This window comes from Musca domestica, unplaced genomic scaffold (genome assembly GCF_030504385.1).
Source record: "Musca domestica strain aabys unplaced genomic scaffold, Musca_domestica.polishedcontigs.V.1.1 38, whole genome shotgun sequence".
Classification (NCBI taxonomy): Eukaryota; Metazoa; Arthropoda; class Insecta; order Diptera; family Muscidae; genus Musca; species Musca domestica.
This window is the reverse complement of record NW_026712324.1, coordinates 931,998-955,799: the sequence shown is the minus strand read 5'-3', so window position 1 is coordinate 955,799 and position 23,802 is coordinate 931,998. Positions and strand designations below refer to the sequence as shown.

The window sequence follows — 23,802 nt, the reverse complement described above, 5'->3', positions numbered from 1 at the left end:
AATTTCTGAGCCAAAAAATTTTAAATTTAAATTTCAAATATTTTCATTTCATTTTGAATATCGTTCGATCAAGAGAGAGAGAGATAGAGAGAGAGAGAGAGAGCTAAAAATATATGTCACAACGTCTACTCACATTTGATACTTCGGTTTGGGCTTCCAATTCGTCTCATCGTTCTCCTCATTATCGCTGATATCCATCCACTCTTCGCTGACATCACTGGCTCGACCCATCGATGAGTTGTAATTACTGCTGCCTGCACTATCATTGGCCCCCGTCGCCCCACCACCATCTTCTTCCCTGTGATGCTGGGAACGATATAGGCGCTGGGAACTGTAGCGCAACGACGACGAAGAAGACGAAGTCATGCCTATGATACCAATGGAACCATCTTCATAGAGACTATTCGTCTTGTGTTCCGATGAAATGGTTAGGGTCGAACCACGACTGCTGCCACTGTGTTGGCTGATGCTAATGGGCCGTGGGGGTTTGAAATGTGAGATGCTCTCATAACAATTCGATATGGATTGAGTGTCGGAATTTTTGGTTGTCGAGGAATTGGAGGAGGATTTTGTGAGGTTGTTGCAGGGGGCGGCGTTGTTGTTGTTGTTGTTATGGGGTTGTATGGACTCATAACAATCGGAACCCTTAATGGTGTCGTAGATATTCTCTTCCTCATCGGCATAATAGTGATGAGAGTCATCGGCCAGAGTAATATTGTTGTTGCTGCTGGGGGCATAGATCTCCGTGGGTATGGGTGGCAGTTTTGTGCAAATGTGTGGCTGCAAGGGGAGGTTTGGTGCTGGTTTATTTATTTTTCTCTTTGGCTCTGGTAGGTCAGGCAATTCATCTGTTGTCTTCCTCATGGTATTGCAAGTTGTGGCCGCTGTTGGTTCTACTGAGGGGGCATATTCCTCATAACCATCAAAATCGGCCGGGATTTTAGGGGGAGTTTCTGTGGGGGTGGTTATTAAATTAGGATCTCCAATGACTTCATAGTCATCCAAAAGTTCAGGTTTGGCATTTGTTTCCTTGGCAGGTGTTTGGGCGCCAATTGTTTCATTTGTGGTTTCTACTTCCCTTTGTAGCTCCTCGACAGTTTGATAGATTTCCTCGGCATCTGGTGGAAGGGGTTTGGATAGGGTTTCCAGGTGGGAGGAGGTGGTTTTAGAGGTTTCAGTATAGTTTTCAATTTCTTTTTGTAACTCCTCCACAGTTTGGTAGATATCCTCTTCCTGGTGCCGTGGTGTGGGTGTTGAGGCCTCTATGGGCTCATAGAGCGGTTCTGGGGAAGACAGTTTTTCCTCTGGTGGAGAATTTTCATCCTTTTCTGCCATTTGACTTTGCTGTATCTCCTTTTGTTCCATTAGCTCCATCTGTTCGCCCTCAATGGCATTGACTAGTGAAACATTGACGGCCTGAATAATTTGACCTCCGGGCTTGGTCAACACCTTGCTGTAGGTTTGATGGAGAAAAGAGGTGTTCGGTTTGAGGGGTTGGCCAAAATCATCGCTTCCCGTAGGGGGTTCGCTTAGAGTTTCCCCTTCTTGCTGTTCTTTAGTCTGTCCTTCGGTTTTACTTAGGCTGCAAATTTTTTCCTCAACTTGTTGTAGGGCATCCAGCAGGCCCGATGATTGAGGGACATACATTTGCGAATAGGTCACCTCCTCCACCACCTGGGTGATCATTTTTTGTTTGGGCCTTGGTGAACTCATGGGTGTGTAATTCAAGGCCGTGGGGCTTTGGGGTTGGGGTTGTTCGTTGGCAGTGCCAGAATCTAAGGTTTTGGTTTCCTCTTCTGCTTTTGGGGAGGTGGGAGTGGAGTTGGTTTTGTTGTGGTTTGCTTTTCTGGTGAAAATTTTCAGTTTTTCATAAAATGTTGAATGTTTGTGCTTGGATTTTTTGCCTTCTTCCGGCTGCTCTGCAATTGGGCTCTTGGGCCCCGGCGTCGTGAGGGTTTCATAAAACACCGACTGGGAAGTTTTCAATTTCCTTTGTTGCACCGAATTTTCTGCAGTTTTGCCCCCACCGGGAGTGGCCTCCTCTATTGACTTATTGTTCGCAAATCTGGGTAGATTGCTCAATTTTTCCTTTACCTCCTGGGCCAATTCAAATTCCTCTTTAGAAAGATTTGCTCGTTTTATAAGCCTCTTGGGCTCGGTCGAATTGAAACTAGCATTACGACCCAGTGCTGTTTGCTTCGCCAGTTCGTCGGAATTTTGTTCGCCTGGCTTTATGTAAATTAGGATGTCTCGTCTGTTATCCTGTAGGGGTTTCTTGCTAATATGGGCATCCTGATAGAATGTGGTGGGCCGACGTGTGACTTTGGTCTTTTTTTCATTTTCATTTTTCGGATTTTCCATTTTCTTTGAGATTTTCTCTTTGGTTTTCGAATCCTCTGGGAGGGCGGAGGTCTCCGTGTCAGGCGGTGCCTTGTTGAAATCCTGTTTAATGTAAATGATAATGTCCCGTTGCTTCTCCTCCTTGGCAAAGGAACTTTGACGGCGCACTTTGGGATACAGTTCCGAGGTTTGGAATTCCAATTTTTTGGATATTTGGGGGGTGAATTCTTGATTCATGTGAATGGTGGCAGGTTTAGGGGAGTTGTTAGGATCGCTTTCAGAATCTGTATTTGTAGAATTTTTGGGATTTTCTTTTAATGGAGACTCTTCAGACAATTCGTTTGTATCGTCTTGTCGTGTCGGAGATGTCCTTTGCTCCTGAGCCACTTCAGCATCCTTGCTGAAGCATAATTGCTTCCCTACTGCCCGATATAGACTCGAATTTTGGAATTCCAAATTTTTCGGTATGGGAGGGGATTTTCCATTATCTTCGCTGGGAGATTCTGGAGGAGTGGGGAGATTTTGATCATTTTTGGATTCTTTTTGGCCAGAATGTTGGGAATTTTCACAACCAGAGACCTGGGGTGCCTTTGCGTCTTGAGTTTGTAGGGTATCCTTGGCAAAGTACGATTTGCCATAAAGCTCTGAGTTTTTGAATTCCAATATCCTGTGCGAATATTCATTATCCTCCCTTGGGGATTCTGGGGAAGTTGGGCGGTTTTGGTGAATTTCTGTTTCGGAAAACATCTTCGATTCTGAGGAGTCCTTGACAAATGACGATTTGTGTCTTACTTTGCTATAAAGCTCCGAGTTTTGGGATCCCAATTTCATGGGTATTTCAGTGGATTCTACATTTTCCCGAGAGGGGGATTCTTGGGAAGTTGTGTGATTTTCGGATTTTGTCCATCCTTTCAAAGGACTAATTTTGAAGGATTTATTTTCATTTCGGTTTCCAGCGATCCCAGGCTCCGAAGACATTGGTTGTCCCCTAATTTCAAGATTTTCCTTCGAATCCCCCTGTCCCTGGCAATCGGTTGTGTCCCTCTGCTCTTGACATTTCCTGAGATCCTTGTCTTCCCTTTCAGGGGAATTTCTGGTTTCCCCGTTCTCTAGCTTGATATCCTTGCTTCTTCCTCTAGGAGAATCCAGCAACTCCCTCTCTGCTTTATCACGAGAATCTCCTTTTTCTCCTTCCCCATTGCCATATCCTTTAAGGCCCTGCCCGGTTCCATCTTGGCAATTGTGGTCACCCCTTTCCCCCTGCATCAATGCTGCTTTCTCTGCGGCCATTCTCCTCTCCATTTCCATTTCCAATTCCAGGGGGGTTTTGGTTTCCTCCTTTACCATTTCCAGAGATTTCGGCAAGGCCAACGTATTTGGGGGCTGTTTCGATTTCTTGACCACCTCCATTGCTGCCTTCTCTTTCTCTTTCTTTGTGGTGTTTCCAACTTTGCCATATATCAACTCCTTGCTCTTCTCCAAAACGCGAGAACTTTTCTGAGGCACTTTGGGTTTCGCCGACGTCCTAGAGGCATTTTCAAATTTCTTTATGGTCCTTTGGACCGCTGAAACCGAAGAATTACTCAGACTTGCCGATAGTTTGGAATGCGATGATAGGGTCCTACCCACCGGAGCATGAGTGTCCACCTCCACCACCTTGAAGACATGACCCTTGTGGGTCATCAATATGCCATTTTTGCGTTTAACCTGTTCCAGTATACTGCTGTCCTGTTGGATCCGCTCATTGAACTGTTGCGTTAGCTGGGCCACCAAACTGATCGTGGAGGAGGACGAAGAGGAGGAGGAGGAGCCATGGTGCTCCTTGTTGTGATTGCCGCTGTGCATTTTACGCCTCACATGATACGAACGCTGATGGGTCTTAAAGCTATATTTCCGAGTGGAGGAATTTTTCCGTACCACTCCACTGCTGCGTCCAGTGGTTGTGCTGGATGAATTATGACTGGCCAAGCTATCGCTGGAGTGCAGTGAATCTGGCCGTAGGCGATGTGGCGATGTCATGGGTGTGCTGTTGCTGTTGCTGGTGGTCGTGGAGGTGTGATTTTGGCACCGAGCCGCTGGCATGCTATCCCCTAGCATTGTTGTTGGCTCAAAATCATTTATGACAATGTCCAGCAGCGAATCCCCTTCGTGAGAGTAACAGTTCTCTTTGCCACTTCTCTCCTGGAAGGGAGAGTAAAAATTCTCTTTGCAGCTACGCTCTTCTGAGGCCAGATTACTTCTCACCTCAGAGGCCCGGCGTTTTGTAAAAATATCCGGTTTCTTAAGCCACTGAAAACGTTCGCTAAACAAGAGTCCGGCGCTGAAACGTCTTGCCGATGAGTGTTGCTCACTTAGCTCCCTTAGCTTGGTAGCCTGTTCGGCAGTTTTGTATTTATAGAAATTATCCTTTTCCAAATGTTTTTCCAGCTCCAAAACGGTTAGATCCAAGGGGTCCTGATCCGTCTCAAAATCCCCGGAACAGTCATGCAGACTCTTGGCTCGAAGAGGTGGCGCTGCTTGGAAGCCCAACTCAAAGTGGAGAGGTTGTGGTGATTCCTCTCCCTCTCCGTCTTCTCGCCTGCTCCCCGAAGAGAGCAAACAACTTTGGGATTTGGTAAATTGTTTTTGTTTGTGTTGCTGTTGTTGTTGTTGCTGCTTGTAAATTTTGGCCCGCGCCGCTGATTCCTTGTTGGCAGTGATGCGTTTATTCCACAGATGGCGTAACGTCTGAACGCCACGAAATTCACGTAACAATGTAACGTCGTTGCTGATATTGCCGTTTTGGTGTGTTGTGGCAATCAATGTGGGGGGTTGGGGTTGTGGCTCGCCGGTGTGGGCCAAACACGTTGCAGTCTCTTGGTGTGTTGTATGATTTTCTGTACTTTGATCACTTGGTTGACATGAATTAATCTCCAAGCTATCATGCGAATTATGTGGGTGGTTCGTAATTAAATTTGTTGCATTTGAATTTGTTGTTGTTGTTGTTGTACTATTTTTTAACCAATTTAAAATATTTTTCGATTTTCTCGCTTTTTGTTGTAACTTCCCTGTTTCTTCTTCTTCGCCGATTTTCTCATTGGCCAAAATTTCCATTGGCATGGGATTGGCCATTTTGGCATTGTCCTCGCAACTTCTTATTTGAGTATCCAACATGTTGCTCTAGCACTGCGTTTCCATTCAACAAATTAACAAACACGGCACGTTCTTGCGTTGATGTCGATGTTGTCGTCTGGTTGCAACTGCATTTTGTTGTGTTGGGGCCAACAACGCAACACCAGCCACAGGTTTTAGGGTTGTTCAACCCACAAATTTCTTGGCAGCAATGTAGAGGAGACCTTTTTGGAGAAGAAAAAAAAAAAAAAGAAAAAAAAAAAACAAGTGAAAGTTGTAATTAATGTTGTAGCTCTTCAAAAAAAAAAAAAAAAAAAACAAATATTTTCATTTGGGAAAAAAACTATTTTCCAAATGAAACCCAAGATAAATGTTAAAGTTTATCAAATGAGGAAAATTATTATGTTTAAACAATTGTTGTTGATTATGTTTACCCCAACTTATGTTAGCTCTCTCACCGCTATTAAAGCCAGATCTTGATTTGCAATGAATGGAGGAAAACAATTACAATCAAGCAAAGAGATATACATTTAAAGTGGCTGGAGGTCGTTGCATGGCCATGATGTTGCCATGGCACTGAAAAATATGTTACATTTTCTCAGGTTACTGAGTATGTTGGACTAAAAAATTCCGAACTATTTAAGTTTCTTATATCCGTATTTTTTGATAATTAATATTTTTCAAAATTAAAACAAGTAAGAAAAAGGCTATAGTCGGACAGGCCGACCATTAGACAGCCTACAACACTACAATTGGCGGAAATTTCTGCACATCTGAAGCCTTTTTGACTAGAATGAAGATTTCGCTAAGAAATATTCCCATATCTACAACATAATGAACCTAATAGCTCCTCTTTGTCTCCAAAATCTGGAGGATAAACGTACGATCTCTAAACAAGTAAAAAAAACATTAAGTTCGGTCGGACCAAACTTTCAATACCCTCCACCTTAGGGTAAAGTAAACATTAGAAGAAATGTGACAAAAACCATTAAAATGCCGAATATCGGGAGGTACCGTTATATGGGGGCTATACCAAATCGTGGATCTACACATGCAATGTTTCGCCAAAGGAGCTAGAACCCATTATGACCTACAAATACCAATTTTCAGACAAATCCGTGGAAAAAATGTGGTAAAAATTATCAAATTACCGAATATCGGGAGGTACCGTTATATGGGGGCTATACCATAACGTGGACCTATAATTACTATGACTCGCCACACGAACTGGGACCCATTATGATCTACAACTACCAATTTTCAGAGAAATCCGTGAAAAAATGTGGCATAAATCTTCAAAATACCGAATATCGGGAGGTACCGTTATATGGGGACTATACCAGAACGTGGACCGATATATCTCATTTTCAATACCAACCATTCTAGACGCAATACAAAGTGCTCTACTAAATTTTGGCGCTCTACATTAAATAATGTGGGCTGTATCGTGATTTCAACAGACAGACAGACAGACGGACAGACAGATAGACGGACAGACACACAGACGGACATCGTTAAATCGACTTAGAATTTTATGCTGATTATGAATATATATACTTTATGGGGTCTACGAGGAATATTTAAGGATGTTACAAACGGAATGGCAACTTCGGTTGTCCACCAGAACTCAAGCGCCGGCCATGGTGATGGTGTGGGCCGCCATAACAGCCGATGGTCGCTCTCCGCTCGTATTAATCGACCGTGGCATCAGAATAAATGCCGAATATTATCGCGAAAATTTTCTGGAGGATGTATTAAAGTCTTGGGCACGCAAACATTTTGGCAGCAGACCTTGGGCTTTCCAACAGGACTCAGCACCATCGCACTCAGCACGCGCCATCCAAGAAGGGTTACAAAATGAGGTTCCTCGCTTCATTTCCAGCTGACAATGGCCACCAAAATCTCCGGATACCAATCCGTTGGACTATTGTGTCTGGAGTATTTTGAAAAGCAAGGTTGGCCCCGAAAAAATACCAAAGTGTCGATCACCTCAAGCAAGTGCTTCGCCGGGAATGAGCCGAAATACCGCAGAGCAACATTCGGGCAGCGTGTGACGATTTCATTGGCCGTTTGAAGGCCATGATTCGTGCCAAAGGTGACCAATTCGAACAAATCTGAACTTATTCTAAAATTTGATGCTATTTTCGACATTTTTTTGCTATCATTCAATAAGATTTTTAAAAAATTATGGCGTTTGACATTGTTGCAGTTTTTTTTTTTTTTATCTCACCCTGCGTACTAGGGTTTCAAGTGCTTCTCCATTAGTGGAAGGTATATAGAGGGTCCTCTATCTATTTAATAGGTGTTCTTAAATTATTAGAATTCTAAATAGTTTTCCAATTTCAAGGGGTCTTTTATCTATAAAAGGCTCTTTAGAAAATCTTGAATTTATTGGAGGTATACTGCAGGTCTTCCATAGTCAGAAGACCTGACGGTTTTTTCTTTGTAGGAAGACTTTAAAAATACTTCTTTTTATAGAAGTTTTGTAGAGTATTTTCTCTCTCTAGAATATCTAAATAATAATTTTGCTCTCTATATAAGTGCATTTCCGAATACTAACAATTGCAATATGTGGCAAAGTTTAACTAGTCAAAAATTTCTTTATATTTCATTGGCCGTTTGAATTCCAAAATTCGTGCCAAAGGTGACCAATTCGAACAAATCTAAACTTATTCTAAAATTTGATTCTATTTCCGACATTTTTTGCTTTTTTTTATCTCACCCTGTATATAGTGTCTTCGGCAATATTTCAGACAAAAACATGAACATTTTTTCTGTCGAACATTTTGACCCTCAAGCAAGACGCCAAAGGGGTCTTTTTGGTCCTTCTTTATAAAAATTATAAAAAAAAACTCCCTTTGAACGGGATCGTAGCAAGTCAACATATTCCACGAAATTATTTGTCATAAAATTCTAAAAATCAGCTTCAAGCAACACTTTTGAAGGATGAAGTCAAAGACAAAACATATTCTTCATAAAATTTCACTGTATGTCACCGTGGAAAAATATTTCTATTACCGCTATATATTAAAGAAGTAAGCAATGGCCATAGTCGTGCGGGGCCAACCATGTGATACCCTACAACACTACAATATGTTAGAAGCTCCCTTATGCCCAAATCAATTTTGGAAGGTTTCCCTTTTGATATTATGTCACGGAGCACTGCCCAGATATTGCCCTTCGTATTTTGACCAGGGACATTTGCCCAATATTTACGCACTCCGTCGTGCTGTTAGTTGTTGAGGTCCATTTTACAGCTAAATATAATCTAATGGTCATCCAAAATTCTAGAATTCTTCCCTGCCCTTAACTCTCCTCTCATGCGTGTCGATTGGCTTCAATTGTGTGATCAGCCAATTTTTTCTATTTTTGGTTCATTTGAATCCCTAAATATTTTGCGACCTCTCCAAAATTTAGAGGCCCTTCTGTATCTCCAAATTTAGACTCATCTATATGATTTGCTGGTTTTACTTGTTTCCAATAGAATGACCTTAAATTTGGTCACTTGAGTTCATAACCGGTAGAAAACTTAAAATGCGGGATTTATAGATATATCAGCCTATCCACCTTTCATTCCGTATCAAAATTTTGGGAATTTTTTTTAAGGCAAACGATGTAAACATAACACAATTTTATATAGAGTAGATATAAGTAAGATATTAAAAGTTCTCCGCCGCCCAACTTAAAGACATTTTTACTAATTATACCCTACACCACAAGGTGGTCAGGGTATTATGTCTTTGTGCATTTGTTTGTAACAGGCAAAAGGAAACGAGATAGACCCATAGTTCCTTTTGATGATCTGCATAGAATCACTTTCTGAGTTGATTTATGCATGTCTGTCTGTCCGTCCGTCCGTCCGTCTGTCCATGTATTCTTGTGAACAAAATGCAGGTCGCATTTATTAGCCGATTGAGATGAAATTTTGCAAACAACATTTGTTTGGCCCAAGGACGAACCCTATTGAAATTGGAGATAATCGGTCAAAATTTAGATATAGCTCCCATATATATCTTCGTCCGATTTGCCTTTTATTGTGCACCAAACGTGCAATATCATCCCAAATAGCATGGAATTTTGCACATACAACCAAATTAGGCCTGAAAATAAGTATGTCAAATTCCATCGAAATCGGTTCAGATATAGCTATAGCTCCCATATATATTGTTCATCCGATTTGTTATTTTTGTCCTCCGCAGCCGTAATATGCACCCTGTAACAAAAATATTTGGGGAAATATATTAAATGCAGCTCAGAAATACCTTTGCTAAATTTTATCGAGATCGGTTCAGATTTGGATATAGCTCCCATATATAACTTCGTCCGATTTGCTTTTATTGTGCACCAAACGTGCAATATCAGCCCAAATAGTATGGAATTTTGCACATACAACCAAATTAGGCCTGAAAATTAGTATGCCAAATTTGATCGAAATCGGTTCAGATATAGCTATAGCTCCCATATATATTGTTCATCCGATTTGTTATTTTTGTCCTCCGCAGCCGTAATATGCCCTCCGTAACAACAATATTTGGGGAAATTTATCAAATGCGGCTCAGAAATACCTTTGCCAAATTTTATCGAGATCGGTTCAGATTTGGATATAGCTCCCACATATAACTTCGTCCGATTTACCTTCAATTGTACACCAGACGTCTAATATTTGCCAAAATGAGATGGAATTTGGCACATACGACCGAATTGAGTCTAGAAGGTAGTATGCCAAATTTGGTGAAGATCGGTTCAGATATAGCTATAGTTCCCATATATGCTGTTCATCCGATTTGTTGTATTTGCTACCCACAGCAGTAATATGCACTCCGTAACAACGATAACAGCTCGGAAATATCTTTGCCAAATTTTATCGAGATCGGTTCAGATTTGGATATAGCTCCCATATATATCTTTTTCTGATTTCAAATTAATTTTGCACCAAATGGGCAATACATGTCCGAATTTAAAAGTTACAAATGCTTCGGCATATTTAGTCTTTTAAACTTTAAATTACAATTATAATCATAGCGTGTATAATTAAATTCTCCAATAAAATCTTTTAATTGTTATGTGGAAAGCAAAGTGGTGTAGGGTATCATAAAGTCTGCCCCGCCTGACTTTAGAACTTTCTTTACTGTTTTTTTGTTTTCTGAAAAGTTAAGCAGCATTGTCCAAATGGCCTTTGTGGCATTTGTAGTTTAAAGTTGAACACATTTGATTTCAGATACTTTTATATAAAAATGTTTTCTTTACCCAAAGGTGGAGGGAATTAGAAATGCGGTCCGGCCGAACATTAACCTTTTTTTTTTAAATTTATTGACCTTAAAATTGGTCACCTTAAAGTGGTTCATAACCGGTAGAAAACTAAATATACGGAATTTATAGATATATCAGCCTTTCCACCTTTCAACCCGTATCAAAATTTTGAGAATTTTTGAAGGCACACGATATAAACATAACACAATTTTATATAGTGTAGGATATAAAAAGTTCGCTACCGCCCAACTTAAAGTCGTTTTTACTAATTTTAAATGCATTTAATGCAAATTATATCCTTTTTTTACAATGTAACACCCTATGAATACTAATAATCATAGCAATAGTGCTTGGGTTTACCTTAAAGCCAACTCCAAAAATCAACTTTTTGTCCGACAAAAAAAAAAAAAAAAAAAAAAAAAAAAAATACACCTCCTTTTACAGAAATGCAACCGTGAATTGGTCAAAACACTTAGTCTGCATACTAATTGATTAGCTTTTGTTGATGTATTTGTGGAGTATTTGTTTACTAACAAATAGTAAGAAAAAAAAAAATAATAATAAAATACACATTAAATGCCATAATAAAATCAAACAACATATTTGGTAACCAATGCTTACGAACGATGCGCATGCTCAGTTGGCTTGAAGGTAAAATTTCGACAGCAGAACTACCGCACCTCCTCCCCTCCCCATCGAATGTGAACAGGTGATTGACGAGTGTTTTGTGGAAGAGCAGATGATTTTTTTCTTTAAAGGCATAATGTCTTAACCTATTACTCAAATGCTTACTCACAAGAGAGTTGACTTGGTTTCCCTTAACAGAAACGTGCCGCAGGGCAAGACAAGAATTATAAATACGTACACACGTACAAACATACAAATATTTATAACAAAAAAAATATTGCGTTCATGGTGTGAATCTGTCGTCAGCACATTATCGAGAACGTGATTTATTTATGGTTTTCAAGTCATAGAGAACTACAATTTTTTTTATTTAAAAATAATGTTGAAAAAACACGTAAGTGGTGTTTTTTTATTGACTTGTAATTTTAGTGGTTAAATATATATTTTTTTATTTAAACACTGAACTATTTAACGACATTACTTAGTAGATTTTTTTAAGAAAAAATAGTTTCTACAAATTCAAGCGTTAAATACCTACTAGGAATTTCTTTGGAAATATTATGGAAAATAACAAATAATAGAAGAAAAAACATCGCACGGAAAGGAAAAAAGTCGGACGGGGTCGTGATAATGAAAAAACAACAAGTTAAAATTTATCAGTATATATGGCCGACAGATGTATACCCTCAGTCAATGTTCGATTATTTAAATATATTTTGACTTCTGTTATGATTATTCAAATTCTAGACCCTCTATGGAGTAGATTTCGAAGGATTTGGCCAATAATGTCAAATTTGTATCGGACCCAAAAAAAAAAAAAAAAATACGACGTACCAGGTTTGTACTATATCGACTAATTCCTTCACTTTATATGAAATATGTGAAAATTTTTAGAAAATGTAAAAAATGAACGTGGGATACCAGATATAGTCGAGCGAAGCATTTCATTGGTCATACGTCATCTAAAACAGATAAAAACAGTAAAAAAAAGTCTTAAAGTCGGGCTGGGCTGCCTTTATGATACCCTACACCACTTTGCTAATTTAGTAGAGCTCCGCATAACAATTAAAAGTTTTTATGGGAGAATTCAATCATGCACGCTATGATTATAATTATAATTTAATGTTCAAAGGACTAAATATGCCGAAGCATTTGTATCTTTTTAATTCGGACTTGTATTGCCCATTTGATATATATATGGGAGCTATATCCAAATCTGAACCGATCTTGATGAAATTTGGCAAAGATATTTCTGAGGTGTATTTCATATATTTCCTTGAATATCGTTGTTACGGAGTGCATATTACGGCTGTGGGTAACAAATATAACAAATCGGATGAACAACATATATGGGAGCTATAGCTATATCTGAACCGGCCTTCACCAAATTTGACACACTAGCTTCTAGACACAATTCGATCGTAAGTGCGAAATTCCATACCATTTGGGCAAATATTAGACGTTTGGTTATATCCAGGAAGCTATATCCAAATCGTGACCGATCTCGATAAAATTTGATATTTCTGAGCTGCATTTGATACATTTCCCCAAATATCGTTGTTACGGAGTGCATATTGCGGCTGTGGGTTACAAATATAACAATTCGGATGAACAATATATATGGGAACTATAGCTATATCTAAACCGATCTTCACCAAATTTGACATACTAGCTTCTAGACTCAATTCGGTCGTAAGTACTAAGTTCCATCCAATTTGGACAAATATTAGATGTTTGGTGCACAATAAAAGGTAAATCGGACGAAGTTATATATGGGAGCTATATCCAAAACGGAACCGATCTCGATAAAATTTAGCAAAGGTATTTCTGAGCTGTATTTGATATATTTCCCCAAATAATGTTGTTACAGAGTGCATGTTACGCCTGCGGAGGACAAAAATAACAAATCGGATGAACAATATATATGGGAGCTATAGCTATATCTGAACCGATTTCGATCGAATTTGGCATACTTATTTTCAGGTCCAATCTGATCGTATGTGCAAAATTCCATACTATTCGGGTTGATATTACACGTTTGGTGCACAATAAAAGGCAAATCGGATGAAGATATATATATGGGAGCCATGTCTAAATTTTTACCGATTATCTCCAATTTCAATAGGGTTCGTCCTTGGGCCAAACAAATAATTTGTGCAAAATTTCATCTGGATCGGGCAATAATTGCGACCTGTACTGTACAGAAATACACGACAGACATGCATGAATCGACTCAGAATGTGATTCTATGCAGATCATCAAAAGGAACTATGGGTCTATATCGTTTCCTTTTGCCTGTTACAAACAAATGCACAAAGACATAATACCCTGACCACCTTGTGGTGTAGGGTATAAATATTGGTATGGACAAAATAGTTGCAAGAAAATACCCAATTTTATGCGAAATCATAAATTCCGTATTAATCTCAGGTTTCTGAGGTTAAATGTTAGCAAGTTGTAAATATTTGCTTCGCAAATAATGAAAGATATCAGTATTGGATATTGTGACCCTTTGTGGGTGAGGTTCACAAAGGGATTTGGCAGAAATACAGGTTGCGCTAAAAAAACTGCAACAAAGTCAAACGCCATAATCTTTATTTTTTTTTTTAATTCTATTGAATGAAAGCAAAAAAATGTCGGAAATAGCATCAAATTTTAGAATAACTTTAGATTTGTTCGAATTGGTCACATTTGGCACCTATTATGGCCTTCAAACGGTCAATGAAACCGTCACACGCTGCCCGAACTTTGCTCTGCGGTATTTTGGCCCATTCCCGGCGAAGCGCTTGCTTGAAAAGATCGACACTTTGGTATTTTTTAGTGCCAACCTTGCTTTCCAAAATACTGCAGATTGGTATCCAGGGATTTTGGTGGCCATTGTGCGCTGGAAATGAAGCGAGGAACCTCATTTCGTAACCATTTTTGGGTGGCGCGTACTGCGTGCGATGGTGCTTAGTCCTGTTGGAATGTCCAAGGTCTGCGGCCGATAATACGCGATAATATTCGGCATTTATTCTGATGCCACGGTCGATAAATACCAGCGGAGAGCGACCATCGGCTGTTATGGAGGCCCTCACCATCACCATGGCCGGCGCTTGAGATCTGGTAGCCAACCGAAGGTGCCCATTTTCAGCTGACCTCTTTGCCAAGTAAATACGATAATTTTGTTTGTTTACAAACTGCTGAACAACGAATGTTTTCTCATCATCATCGGAGAAAACGAAATTCGGCAGTTCACCACTTTCGGTCAAGCGAAGCAACTCTTTAACTCTTTTGAGTCTATTTCCCTTCTGTTGCGGTGTAAGTTCTTGCACTTCGGAATTTCAATGGTTTTACCCCGAGATCATTTTTTAATATTTACCGAACGGAATATTGGGCTCACGAGCCATTTTTCGGCCACTGCGACGCGGGTTTCGATGAAGTCACTTCTTTACTTTTCGAACCATTTCTGCTGATGTTGCTGTTTTCTTCCGTTCACTTCCTTGACGTCGGGCTACGCTACCAGTATCACGATAACGAGCGATGGTACGAGACACAAAAGATTTATTCACATTTAAATGCTGGAGTGTTCTAACGACAGCCACTTGTGATTTTCCAGCCAAATATAAAGAAATCACGTTATCACGCTTGAATTCCATCACAAATAACTTTTTTTCTGGAGAATTCTCAACAAAATGCTTTTTTACGCTTGTAAACAATATAATGAGCTGTCTCTGGAATACTTTTAACAGCTTTCGGACGAGTGGCTTAGATAAGACAGTTTTTTCGTTTCACCCGGTAGGTTTTTAGATCACCAATCCCGAATTATCCAAGGCTTCGAAACGGGGATTTATAAGGAAAACTACCCGAGGTCTTAATTATTTTTTGATCTTACTGTTTTTATTTTTAAGCATTTTTTTCGGAATTTAGAGTCTTAGAATCCTAAATTTCGCGAGGTTACCATACATGTATTTACGAAAAAATTAATTTCGAGGTTCCGAATTTTTTTTTAGTATTTTTCAGAAATTTTCTCGGATCGATCCACTAGGATTTTTTTTTCATTTTTGGATTTAAAAAAATTAAGTCGCCGAATATGAATTTTAAGATCATCGAATTTCGGTTTTTGGACAAAATTGTCGGGCTCACATTTTCCGAGCCCACAAACGTGACTTTCAGAAATTTCTCAAGCGGGAATTTATAGCAAAAATTTTCCGAGTCCACAAAACGTCAATTTGGAAAACATTGTTAAGGTATTTTGGAGTCACAAAACATGATATTTTAGAATACTCTTTATGGAGAACTGGGACCACATAAGGCTGATTTTTGTTTTTAAATATTTTTCACCGATTTTTTAAGAAGATCTATCAAAGTCTCAAAAACTAATTTTCTTAACAATGGGATGACAAAAATATTTTTCCAAATCCACTCTTTTCCTTGGAAAACATTACAAGGTGTCAGCATTTTTCATAAATTTTATGATCCACCATAATTTGAAACCATTCCCCCCCCCCAGAACATGTGACATCTTTATAACCAAGAAGACATTTTTAAGCGGATTATTATTCTTTGTTTTGTCATTTTCTTGGTGGTGTTTGTTACCGGGTTATTATTTTTTGGCCGTTTATGCGGCCACTTAACTACAAAACGTGTGTGTGTTCTCCTTTTGTCTACCGGTTTTTAATTTTAATGGCTACAACATACTAAAGGTATTACATAAACACGACCAAACAAAAAATACAACAAAAACAACAATAATATTTTTTAAGGTCGGTGACGTTTTAGGGAATCTGATTGCGTGTCTGTGAGTTTGGTGTCAGTCAAAACAAATTATGGATGTGTGTACGCGATAATTGAATTGTATCGATTTGAAATTAACTGACCTAAGGCAATCAATTAAATGTTTGCATTTGAGTTTTGAAGGGGGGGTGGTGTTGGGTATGAAATTTTTAATAACTGAAAATCAATTATTCATTGAAACTTTATCTTGTTCCGGAAATTTGGTAAGAAAATGGTTATTGATGAAAATTTAATTTTTTTGGGGATAAATATTAGTTTTTTTCGATATCTTTCTAAATTCCAAATACATTAGGAAATTTGTTGAAAAAAAATTAAAAATATTTAATTTTTAGAAATAAATGTTTTTATATAATATAAAAAAATATTAGTAATATAATTAGAAAAATATTTAAAAAATTCTAAATAATTTTTAAAAACCAAAAAAAAAATATATTTTTTGAAAAAATATTATATAGTGAATAAAAATTGTATTCAATATTCATTTGATGATATAATTATTATTATTTTTTTTTTAATTTTTATAAATAGTATTTTTTTACAATTTTTCATTGTTTTTATACCATACTCAGCCATATGGCCAGATACAGGGTAAGATGAAAAAACTATACCCAACTTCAGACTGCTGTCATTTTTAAGCCACTGGTCTGACAGCTGTTAAAATTACTTCGGTAACAGCTCATTATATTGTTTACAAGCGTACAAAAGCATTTTGGTGAGAATTTTCCATAAAAAAGTTATTCTTGATGGAGTTCAAGCGTGATAGGGTGATTTCTTTATATTTGGCTGGAAAACCACAAGTGGCTAGTGGTTAGAGCCCTCCAGTATTTAAATGTGAATAAATCTTTTGTGTCCCGTACCATCGCTCGTTACCGTGATACTGGCGTGGCGTAGCCCGACGTCAAGGAAGTCGACGGAAGAAAACAGCAACATCAGCAGAAATGGTTCGAAAAGTAAAGAAGCGACGCGATCGAAACCCACGTCGCAGTGGCCGAAAAATGGCTCGTGAGCTGAATATATTCGGAAAATATTGATATATTGAAAATGAGCTCGGGCTAAAGCCATTGAAATTCCAAAAGTGCAAGAACTTACACCGCAACAGAAAGAAAATAAACTCAAAAGAGATTCGCTTGACCGAAAGTGGTGAACTGCCGAATGAGAAAACATTCGTTGTCCAGCAGTTTGTAAACAAACAAAATGATCGTGTTTACTTGCCAAAGAGGTCAGCTGAAAATTTGCACCGTCGGTTGGCCACCAGAACTCAAGCGCCTGTCATGGTGATGGTGTGGGCCGCCGTAACAGCCGATGGTCGCTCTCCGCTTGCACTAATCGACCGTGGCATCAGAATAAATGCCGAATATTATCGCGAAAATATTCTGGAGGGTGTATTAAAGCCTTGGGCACGCAAACATTTTGGCCGCAGATCTTGGCCATTCCAACAGGACTCAACACCATCGCACTTAGCACGCGCCACCCAAGAATGGATACAAAATGAGGTTCCTCGCTTCATTTCCTACGCACAATGGCCACTAAAATCTCCGGATATCAATCCGTTGGACTACTGTGTCTGGAGTATTTTGGAAAGCAAGGTTGGCACTAAAAAATACCAAAGTGTCGATCACCTCAAGCAAGCGCTTCACAGGGAATGGACCAAAATACCGTAGAGCAACATTCGGGCAGCGTATGACGGTTTCATTGGCCGTTTGAAGGTCATAATTCGTGCCAAAGGTAACCAATTCGAAAAAATCTAAAGTTTTTCTAAAATTTGATGCTATTTCCGACATTTTTTGCTTTCATCCAATAAAATTAAAAAAAAAAAAATTAAAAATTATGGTGTCCGACTTCGTTGCAACTTTTTTTACCTCACCCTGTATGTATGTTGTAGGGTATAAAAATAAATGTATCTTAAATTTGTGGAATTTTTCTTTCCAATCAATTTCTTTTTCTTTCCCAAAAATTTCAAATGGCTTAAAAATTTTGGCCTTTTAAAATTTTGGAAAATTATCGATTGATAAAAATTTAGATATTTCATTGGAATTTTCTTTTTTAAGCCCCTGCATTCACCCTCAAAAATCTCCCCAATAAGTACCCATAATTGTTTGGAAAATCATACAAATTATATAAACCACAACCAGCGATATACAGTTACACCAGCAACAACAACAAAAGAAAATACGCTGGAAAACCGTTTTTGCATGCATAAACATAATCGAAGAAAAATTTTTGCCACATCAGATCTAACAACGGAAGCGTTGTGAGCGATAACCACGGCTCAAGCCCGTCTCGATGTAAAACCACACTCAAGAATTTTCAATTAAAATCAGCGACGTGCCAAATCAGAAAGCATTCGACCGCTATCCGGTCAAAGATTGCAATGAAGAAAAGAAAAATATGAGAAAGAAAAAAAAAAACATTGCCTCGCGGGTTACGACGTGCGAATTTTACTAACAGCGAGCGTCACAACAAAGACGACATTGATAAAGAAATGAAACAATGGTGACAAGACAATGAGGAAAAAAAAAACAACAAAAGGGGAAACACCTTTTCCATTTTATTTATTTTTTTTTATTAACCATAGATACGCATTTAATTTAGATGCCATCAGCAGATAATAATGCGAGACCCAAAACCGCGGAAACCAATGAAAAATGGTCGAAGTGAGAAGAACATGAGAGAATTTCTTTATTAAACCTGAAATGATTTTTTTAGAAATATTTACGGAATATTTGTAATGTTTAACAAATGTGAGGAAAATCCCATAAAAAATATGTCAATAAAAATGTGAATATGCCTCTTCGAAAAAAAGTCGGTTTTAGACCCTAGGTCTCTTTGGACCAAATTCGTTTCACAACATTTGGAGGGGATCTAGGGGTGTCCGTCCATCCGTCCGTATGTCCGTCAGAAGCTAGAATCATGAAATTTAGACGAGGGGCCGTCTTTGTGCGTTAGTGTGTGATAAGGTTGGGCTTTTTGGAAATTCCAAAAAAAAGTACGAAAAGTACTAAAACGTACTAAAAATAGCATAATTTGTATTTGACAAACGTAATGAATTGGAATAATCAACATGAAATTGGGAATGAGAGTCCCAGATGTAGTGCAGGATAAATGTGCCAAAGGGTTTTTGGAAATTCGAACTTTTATGGTGATGAAAAATTCGAAAACGGTACTAAACTTCTAAAATGGTACCATTTGGTACCATATAATATGAACGCAAAGAGCAAAAAACTTGAAATTTGGTATGAGAATCAAGGTTGGAAAGTAAGTTCGGAATATGAAGGTAGTTTTGGAAATGTGTACTAAGTGTGCGAACAGTACTAAATGTTACTAAATTTGGAACAGGTACGTTTAGGTTGAACGGATGAAGTTGGAATATTGAAATTTTGTGTTTGGGTGATGGTAGGATTGTGATGAAGAGGTGGTGGTGGAAATGTGTACTGAAGTGTACGAAACGTACCAAATAGTACTATATTTGATACTGGGTCAACAGATAGTGCTTGAAATTTGGTATTAGGGTCGCTAGGTTCATATGGGACATATGCAGTTGGTTTCGGAAATGCGTACTATAATTGTACCGAATGATACTATATTTGGTATTAAGTGAAGGGATAGAGATAGAATTCTGAAATTTAGATTACCGATGGTATTTGTGGTTAAAATTTGGACGTAGGTTTGTAAGTTTTACGGAAAATACTAAATGTTGCTAAATTTGGTATTGGAAAAAGGTTTAAGGCTGGAATTGAGGTGGTACTATAACAGTTCGAAATGTTTACTATAATTGCTCGAAAAGTTCTAAATAGTACTATATTTGGTACAATTTGGTTTTGGATAAAGAGATTGCTTTTGAAATCTGAAATTTGGTATTAAGGTCGCTAGGTTCATAGGTAGCCTGGACATACGGAGGTGGTTTTGGAAATGGTTACTATTATTGTACAAAAAGTACAAAATAGTATTAAATGTGGTATTGGTTGAAGGAAAAGAGCTGAAATCCTGAATAGAGGCATCTGTAGGTGTCTGTGATAGAGATGTGAAGTGGTTTTGAAAATGCGTATTCCAACCGCTTGAAAAGTACTAAATAGTACAATATTTGGTACAATTTGGTATTGGTTGAACAGATAGTGCTTGAAATCTGAAATTTTGTATTAGGGACGCTATGTTTATGTGTAGACTGGACATATGGAGGTGGTTTCGGAATTGTACTGAAGTACTAAATTTGGTCTTGGCTGAAGGGACAAAGATACAATTTTGAATTTTGATATTTAAATTACTGATGGTATCTGTGTTTTACATGTGTCGGTGGTTTGTCCTGTGTCCTAAATTTGTACAAAAAGTACTAAATGGTACTAAATTTGGTATTGGTATCAATGTCTGAGTTTTGGCGAAAATTTGAAATGCCTTTTATCGAATTTTAAAAAAAAAAAAAAAAAAAAAATCATCAAATTTATATCAAAATTAAAATTTATTTCAGATTTAGAAGAAATTTTCCACAAACACAAAAAAAAAAAAAAAAAAAAAAGTTTTGTATAAAATTTTCCGTCTAATTTTATAATGATTTTTATACCCTCAGCCATATGGCTACAGAAGGTATATATCATTTTATACGGCCAAAACGTGCCTTATCGAAATAACGGTTTTAGACCCTAGGTCTCTTTGGACCAAATTCGATTCAGAAGATTTGTAGCCGATCTAGCGATGTCCGTCTGCCTGGCTGGTGCGTACGATAACTCTCGAAGGGAGTATCCGATGTGATCCAAACTTGGTACATCGTAATATTTTTGTCAAACTTAGATCGAGTTCTGGTACCTCCCCCACAAAAGATCGAAATTTTCCAAAAATATGTTTTCTGCACAGAAAGAGAAACGATAATCCAATTTTGCTCCAACTTTGCAAATCCTAATATTTGCGTCAGTTCTAGGTCAGGTGCGAAAATAGACAGTATAGGTCCACTCCAACAAGTACCTCCCCCACAAAGGGTCAACATTTTGAATAATTACAACTCTTACAGAACGTAATGTAAGAATCCAATTGTCTTAAAATTTCACACATCCCAATATCTTTATTAACCAAAGGTCAAGTGTTAAGATGGAATATATCAGTATACTCCTTCTGGTACCTCCCCCACAAAAGGTCGAAATTTTAAATATCCATTAAGTTCATAAAACGCGAAATAAACATTCGATTCCACTTAGACTTGCCACATTTGAATATATCCACCGACATAGGATCTGTTATAAAAATGGTAGAGATCGGACCATTCCCTCCGGTACCTCCCCTTCGAAGGGTCAAAATTTTGAATACCCATGAAACTCGAAAAAAGCATCAGGCTCTCTATATATTTCACACATCCCATTATTTCTACTAACACAAGATCTGTTGTGAAGATGGGATATATCGGCCCAGTTCTTCTGGTAACTCTCCCACAAGGATTCAAAATTTGGAATATCCATGGACATTTTGAACATCCGATTCCATTCCAGACGTGGTACATCTCAATATTTCCATCAACACAACATCTGTTAGAAAGATTGTAGAGATCGGAACATTTCTTCTGGTACCTCACCCACATAGGGTTCAAGATCAAAATGCTGACAGAAAGCGAAATAATCATCCAACTCTCCTCAAATTTCATACATTCAAACATTTTTGCTAACACAAGATATGTTGTGAAGATAATATTTAATAGCGAACCCGTTCTGGCACCTCACCCATAAAGGGTTACAATTTTCAATACTTTTATCTGTCATAACTTGCGAAACAAGTCAGCGATTCTTTACAACTTGCTATATATAAATATTTCTCTCAACCAGAAACTTGGGATGAATATGAAATTTATGATTTCCTTGTTGCAAAATGGTCAAGGCTTTATTGTTGTTTTTATAAAAACAACGTTTGTTTATTAGTGGAGAACGATGGTAATGTTTACCAGGGGGTAAGGCAGGGAATACCTAGGTTTCGGAAAGAGCCACCAATCCTCATCAGTTCCCTTGTTTTTTGTCTGGGATATTCTCCCCAGAAGTTATTTTAAAAATAACTTCTATGACAAAAAACATTTTTTACCCAAGTGACGAGATCGTAAGCTCAATAGAAGAGGAACCAAAGAATTGAATAAAACTAAAATTCTTTTGGAAAGTCTTCTAAATCTTATAACCGCACTTATAAACATTTACATCTTTCTCCACTTGTTATGCTTTCGTTCAACCTGATTTCCCATAAATTGGATTTCTTGTAATTTTGCCGATACCAATATTTTTATATGCATTAGATGAAGTGTGAAAATGGAATATTTCGGTCGACTATTTAACATTTTCTAAAAATTGTCACATATTTCATACACCTTTCATTTAACTTAGCACATCGCAATATTTATATCATATTTATTTAGGACCGACAGAAGTTCCTTCGGAACCAACTCCCTAGAGGGTTAACAATTTATATGATCACAACAGAAGCCAAAATATATTTATTTATTTATATCTGTCGCCTAAACCGACTGACACTTTTTACGTTGTTAGATAGAATTTTAGTCGAAATTTCCCATTATTTTTATTCGATAAAATTTATTTAAATTTTAAGTAATTGTCTTTAAAATTTTTTTCTGAATTTTGATATAGTTTTTTATAATTTTTTTTTGTCAAAATCAAATACAATTTTACTGCTACAAAATTTGTTTGAAAAAATTTCTCGTTATTTTATTTATTTTTATTTATATTTTTTAGAAATATCATCAAAATTTTGTACAACAGCGAAATTTAAATTTGTTTTTACTGTCGTAAAATAATATTGAGAAATTTTGGTTTCGTATTAGTCTATTTTACCAATGGTAATGTGTGTGACATAATGTTTACAATTTACACAAACATTTCAAAATAATTTGCCAAGTTTCAAAAACAAAACAAAACAAAAACAAATGCGCCCCCATTCAATGCACTTTCGTGAAATGTGCAATGACAACCTGTTTTCAATATCAATTAACTTGGTTTGTTTTACATCATTTGTTGTTATTTTTTGTTTGTTTTTGGCACACGAAAAAAAAAACTAATAATAGAAAAAAAATTAATTTTACTCATTGATGACTGCAGAGTAACACTAATTTTTTTGTCGAATTGCTTGTTTTCTTTTGAAAATATCCCTGAGGTAAAGAGAAGCAAAGGAAAAAATTAGAAAGGTTGAAATTGAGTTCATTACAAATTTAATGACACATGTCACATATAACCATTAGCCAGATGTTTAAAACTTCGAAATTATGGCAATAATTTGGAAAAAATATATATATTTTTTAATTTTTTTAATAAATGAGGGAGACTGTATAGAGCCCTGGGATTATGTTTCAAACTGAAATACAAAACAAGTAAAAAACATTAAGTTCGGCCGGGACAAACTTTTAATACCCTCCACCTTAGGGTAAAGGAAACATTAGTAGGAACGTGTCAAAAACCATGAAAATGCCGAATATCGGGAGGTATATTTCTTATATGGGGGCTATACCAAATCGTGGACCTACACATGCAATGTTTCGCCAACGGAGCTAGAACCCATTATGACCTACATATACCAATTTTCAGACAAATACGCGAAAAAAAATGTGGCAAAAATCATCAAATTACCGAATATCGGGAGGTACCGGTGTATGGGGGCTATACCAAAACGTGGACCTATAATTACAATGACTCGCCACACGAATTGGGACCCATTATGATCTACAAC

At 37.5% G+C, this 23,802-nt stretch overlaps 1 protein-coding gene across 3 annotated transcripts in view; it reads right to left on the bottom strand.

Annotated features, from left to right (window-relative positions):
• LOC101894901 (ephexin-1) overlaps positions 1-23,802 on the bottom strand; it is a 150,821-nt gene that overhangs the window by 54,495 nt on the left and 72,524 nt on the right. For all 3 annotated transcript variants that reach the window (XM_059126310.1, XM_059126311.1, XM_059126309.1), the window contains exon 2: positions 134-5,675. In XM_059126310.1, the coding sequence (XP_058982293.1) occupies positions 134-5,493 (5,360 nt within the window). In that variant the 5' untranslated portion in view covers positions 5,494-5,675. The remainder of the gene's footprint in view (positions 1-133; positions 5,676-23,802) is intronic.